General features: G+C 35.0%; 1 protein-coding gene across 1 annotated transcript in view; it reads left to right on the top strand.

The window, feature by feature from the left end:
- Positions 1–4201: 4201 nt before the first annotated feature.
- LOC106460578 (solute carrier family 35 member F6-like) overlaps positions 4202–6180 on the top strand; it is a 30573-nt gene continuing 28594 nt past the window's right edge. Inside the window, exons 1-2 of the mRNA XM_013920298.2 lie at positions 4202–4265; positions 5353–5493. Coding sequence (XP_013775752.2) covers positions 5399–5493 — 95 coding nt within the window. The 5' untranslated portion in view covers positions 4202–4265; positions 5353–5398. The remainder of the gene's footprint in view (positions 4266–5352; positions 5494–6180) is intronic.

Here is a 6180-nt window from a genome sequence, read left to right as displayed (position 1 = left end):
AGAAATCAGATAGTCCTTGGTCAGCTCCCGTCGTGTTAGTCCAGAAAAAGGATGGGACCCAACGTTGATGTGTGGACTTCAGGGCTCTTAACAGCATAACCGAAAAAGACTCACACCCACTGCCAGGAATTGATGATATTCTTGATGCGCTAAGTGGAGCCAGATGGTTTTCAACTCTGGACTTACAGTCGGGTTTCCATCAAATGAAAATGGCTGAAACAAGGTCTCTGGCAACATTGTGTTATGCCATTCGGGCTTAGCAATACCCCAACGAACATTTTGAGAGGCTGATGGAAAGAGTAATGGAAGGCCTACAATGGAGGATAGCCCTAGTGTACTTGGATGATGTCATTGTGTTTGCAACAACATTTGATGAGGAAATGTCCCGGCTAGAGGAAGTATTCAATCATTTGAAAGCAGCATGAAATGCCATTTGTTCCAGAAAGAGGTGCTTTACTTGGGTCACATTGTAAGTGAGCATGGTGTGCTAACTGATCCTGACAAGGTGAAAGTAGTATGTGATTGGCCAACATCAAACAATGTGGGAGAGTTAAGAAGCTCTGTTCCTATTACCGGAAGTTTGAGAAGGACTTTGCAACTATAGCTGCTCCACTACATGATTTGACAAAAAAAGGCCAGAAGTTCGAATGGACAGTTTCTTGCCACCATGCTTTCAAGACATTGAAAGAAAAATTGGCCTCCGCGCCACTTTTAAAGCTTCCAAATCCCTCACTGCCATATATACTGGATTGTGATGCTAGTAATGTCGGAATTGGAGGAGTGGTGTCTCAGAAAATTGGTGAAAACGAACATGTGGTGGCCTACTTCAGTGGGGTCCTGAGTAGACCAGAGAGGAACTACTGTGTAACATGGAGGGAACTCCTTGCTATAGTAAAGAGTCTGACATTTTTCCATCCTTATCTCTATGGCACCAGGTTTACCATCAGGACAGACCATACTACATTACGCTGGTTAAGATCATTAAAGAACCCAGAGGGACAAGTGATGCGTTGGATCAGAAAGATAGACCAGTATAATTATGATATTAAATACAGAGAAGGAAAATCTCATGGAAATGCCAACGGAGTGAGCCGAAGACCCTGCAAAAATGACTGCAGACATTGTTGCAACAGAGAGGTTGAATTGACCAGGTGCCATCAAGCTGAAGTCAAAGTGACTAGAGGAGTTGATGATGGTGAAGTGGAACAAAGTATAGATATTAAAGCAGAACAGGAGAAAAACCAAGATTTGAAGCCAATAATTGATTTTCTACAAGCAAGTGTTTTGCGCCCTGCTTGGGAAAAGGTGTCTAGCTTAAGCCCTGTGACAAAAAACTATTGGGCACAATGGGACCAAGTAAAGCTTGAAAATGATATTCTTCTCCGGAGATGGGAAAGTGACGACCTGGCAAACAGTTATACCGAGAAAGTTACAGGAAGTTGTGCATTTCCCAGACGCCCTCTTTTTTAGTATATAAGCCCGGCAAATAAAGCCAGCGATATATAGATATGGAGATAGATTGAAGATATAGATAATTGAGTCAAGCAAACAGTAGGCACCATAAGTAAAGTGTGTGAATCATTGTGATTTATAGCGTGTGTTATAAAAGAAGTTCAGTTTAATTTACTGATTGGAAATTCTGTGTATTACAAAGCTGTGTCGAGGGAAAAATAAACTGGTTTAATTAACAAAGGACAAAGTTCTTGTATCGCTGAAATTCCTCGGAAAGAATCTATACCAGAAATTAACAAACAAGCAGATGAGTAATTATATAGTTATCAAGCTTTCTCTTAAACTCCCTTTAATTTACTGCATCCACAACATCCAAAGGCAAGCCATTCCAAAAGCCAACCACACTGTTAGAAAAATATAACTGTAGATGACTCCTACCCTGTCCAAATTTATATTTGAGTCTCCTAATCTAACTGTTTTCACTGTTAAGTATGAAAAAAGATGATGCATCAACACTATCAATTCCCCTTACTATCTTCAACACCCTCAATCAGACCCCCTAACTTTTCTTTTCTTTTTTTTTCAAGAGAAAAAAGGTGAGAAATCTCAACCTCTCCTCGTATGACAACCCCTCCATCCCAGGCACCCTTCTAGTAACCCCATCTGAACCCCTTCCAACAGTATATTGTCTTTCCTAAGGTAAGGAGCCCAAGACTGAACACAACACTCCAAACGTGGCCTAACCAATCACCTATACAATGAAAGTATAACTTCTTTAGACCCGTATTCAATATTTCTGTAGATAGAACCAGAAATCCTATTTCCATACCACTAACAACAGCACACTGCTTGGATGGTTTTAGAGACTGTTTGACTATTACACCAAGATCCCTTTACTTCATAACACTATTAAGGTTATTCCCATCCAAATTATACTTATAATTCAAATTATGATAACCCACATGCATTATCTGGCATTTATTGTGATTAAAACCCATCTGCTCTTATTTGCCCAACTCACTAAATGATCTAAATCCCTTGTAAATCATCAGCATCCTCTTCGCAGCTAGCAACGCCCAATACCTTAATATCATCTGCAAATTTAAGCAATTTATTGACCATTTCTTCATCTATGTCATTAATGTAAATCAAAAAAGCAAAGGTACTAATCCAGTTTGACTGAACTCCATTTATAACAACACTCTGCTTTCTTTCATCCACCCACTCTTCTATACAGTTTGCTAATTTAAAACCCCCACATCTACAGAGATAATTATTACCAGATAATTTTTATGTGGCATCTTGTCAAATTTTTTTTGAAAATCCAGATATACCAAATCTACACCTTTACCCTCATCTACATAAACAGTAACCCTTACAAAGAATGTCAAAGATTTGTAAGGCAAGATTTTCCCTTAATGAAACCATGTTGACAATCCAATAAAATTCCAAATTTTGTTAAGTGGTTTTGCAAAGCATCTTTTATCGGACTTTCCAAAACTTTTTGCACAACTGGTGTAAGACTAATGAGGCTATAATTACTGTGACAATTTTTATCACCTCCATGAAAATAAAGTGGTTTTGTTCGGAAGAAAATACTACATGCTTCGACAAAACATTGGTGTGTTTACTTCTATCTGCGGGGCCCGGTATGGCCAGGTGATTAGGGCACTCGACTCTCAATCTGAAAGTCGCGGGTTCGAATCCCCGTCACACCAAACATGCTCGCCCTTTCAGCCGTGGGGCGTTCTAATGTGTCAATCCCACTATTCGTTGGTAAAAGAGTAGCCCAAGAGTTGGCGGTGGGTGGTGATGACTAGCTGTCTTCTCTCTAGTCTTACATTGCTAAATTAGGGACTGCTAGCGCAGATAGCCCTCATGTAGCATTGGGCGAAATTCAAAACAAATCTATCTGCGGAAACATATAGTACGTTCCACAAAAATATAAGTACCTTATTATGCTTGTATATTGTTGTCTGTCAAGTTACTCTTATATTACTATATGTGCCTTCCATATACAAATATTGTTATATATTTATTATGTCATGTCAAAAACTGTTATTATCTCGTTACGTCTCCGTTTGTTAATTAATTTTCCGTAACTTAGTTTCCGACGAAACTTTAGTGACACAAGTCCTTTCTTAAATAAAACTGGTTTATTCTTTCTGAATATAACTTTACCGATACACTCAACTTCAACAGTTGCGCTATAACAAACTATAATTCACGTATCACGAGCTAGACTTCAACAATACGTCTCTCTCTAACTGCAGTTCAATTACTCATTACCTAAACACACACATTATTCCGTCACGTTGTCACCCTCTTATATATATACCAGACTACCCTATATCTAGTAATCTCCCGACTATTCCTGAAGGTTCGAGAGGTGGCATGACACTAGTCACGTGACCTCGCTGACGCAACAATATATATATATGTAAATATAATGATTTGTAGAATAAGTTAGTTTTCAATATATTACACGATGTCTACGTTAAAGGCTAATTTATTTTATTTCATGACCCCATTCACTCAGTGGTAAGTCTGCGGGTTCACACTGTGTTGTTTTGTGCTTTACAACAAACAATATTTTATTTTATATTCAGTAGCCAGAAATTATCAATAACAATTTACAGCTTGTCTTTTTTGTATAAATAATTGTGGACAACTACATATATCTATAATTTTAATATAGAGGGCGATCACTCATGGCAATACAACTGTCACGTGATATCAAAAATTTGTTTTGACAGCCATTAGTTTTTTGTTGCATGTTTTGGTCGTGTGATAGAACTTAGAAGTGAAGAGGGGTAAACAAGTTGTTATAATAAATAGTTTTATTTATTAATGTGTTTTATTTTTAGCTACACTTTAAAATTTATTTATTTTTAGTATTATTATGTGTCAAGGTTCCTTTGTTTCTTCAACTGTTGTCTTTGCTGTGCTTATAGTTATGCTTTCTGGTACTGTGGTAACTAAACTTTTAGTTTAAGATTAAAGTCCAAAAACAGTAAAGTGCGAGTGCACTAACTTAGTAATTTGTATTATATTTTCTAATTTTATGTAGTGGTACGAAAGCGACAGTTCAGTTATAGTAATCGTTTTACCTATGTGTGATAAAACAGTTAGTGTTAATTAAGAAATTAAAATACAGCAGGGTATATTTTTTGGCAAATATTCCACATCTTCAATATTCAATATCTTTACTATCAATAGTAATAGCACTAGTAGTAGTACCAGTAGAGACAAGCTAGAGTATGTCCCCAAACTTAAAAGTTAATTTGAATAACCAGTAATGATGATAGTAATGGAAAATAATAATACAAAGATAAAATGTGTGTACGATATTTCAAAATTATAAATTATTCATTTGTTTTTATGAAAATATTTTGCTAAAGGCATCGACCAATTTTATGAAATGCTTGTAATGCAATTACATTGATATTGTTTTCTTGTAACCATAACTTATGATAACTAAATAAATAAAATCTGTTTGTGAGTGCATTAATAAGATATCTAATGTATTAATATTTTTCTCTTGTAATGTATAACAAATGTTTAGTTATAACATGAACTATGAAGTTTATATAGTTTTTACTACTGAATTGGTTGGAGATTCTATTTTCATTCCTGTAGGTAATTTTTTTTGTTAATTTTTTATATACATGTCAGTTTCCCCATTTTTTGCAAACAAAAATTAAACTTTAAATTTAGAAAATAATGTTTGCATAATTCTTAAACATTAGCAAGCTATAGTTTCATAAACATACTTGTGTTAAATAATCTAAAATCTAAGCAAGAGGAAGATATATTGCATTTGAATAATATAAGTTACTTTAATTGTATCAGATTGACAAATTTAAATTTTGTTTGTGTTTTGTTTGTTGTTTTTTCTAGAAATTCTTAAAGTGCATAGTATTACCAAAGTTACCCTACTGTAATTATGGTCTTGACTTTGCCACAAATATTGTTGTGTGTTGGAATGCTGGTTACAGGCTCCATCAATACACTAAGTAAAAAGGCTCAAAATGACTGCTAGTAAGTACTTGATTTAATTAGCATGCTTAAAGATGTAGCTAATTCCATTTTATGCACTTGCTTGTCAGATGATTAGCTGTCATAGTGAAAAATAATTGTAATTATTATAATGATTGGGTGTTAGTCAGAGTACTGAGTTTAGTGTTGTTTTTTGGGTCCTCTTATTCAAGAAAGAATGTTTACCTTCAGAAGGGTGTAGCATTATAATCAGCCTGTTAGATCTCATCAGATGATCATGTACCTGTTTTATCTCATTGTGTAACAAACTCCTTAAAGTAAATGTTGGACAATTTTTATTCTTTCTCACTATTTAAATGAATTGCTTTTAGTTACAGTGTTAAATATTTATCATACATGGATAATGTTTAATGAGTAGTTTAGGCTGTGTAACTGTGATATGTGAAGAAGTTTTTTTTATGAGCAACATCAGCCTGTGGAAGCAATGGTTGATACATCTTAGTAGCAATTATTTGTAATGTTGAAATAATATAACATAACATAATATTTTGGGACAACATGGGAGTTATTGGTCCATCTCGGCTGTTCCATCCTCAAAACTAAATTAAAATTATTAACATAAAATGAAATAAAATTTTAAACTAATCCCTTTTCATTCATATATACACCTGGAAAAAAGTTAAGCACCCCCGTGTTTTATTCAAGTGATTCAGATTCGACGTTCTTGTG

Source organism: Limulus polyphemus, unplaced genomic scaffold, assembly GCF_000517525.1.
Source record: "Limulus polyphemus unplaced genomic scaffold, Limulus_polyphemus-2.1.2 Scaffold799, whole genome shotgun sequence".
Taxonomy (NCBI): Eukaryota; Metazoa; Arthropoda; class Merostomata; order Xiphosura; family Limulidae; genus Limulus; species Limulus polyphemus.
This window is presented reverse-complemented; position numbering and strand designations above follow the sequence as displayed.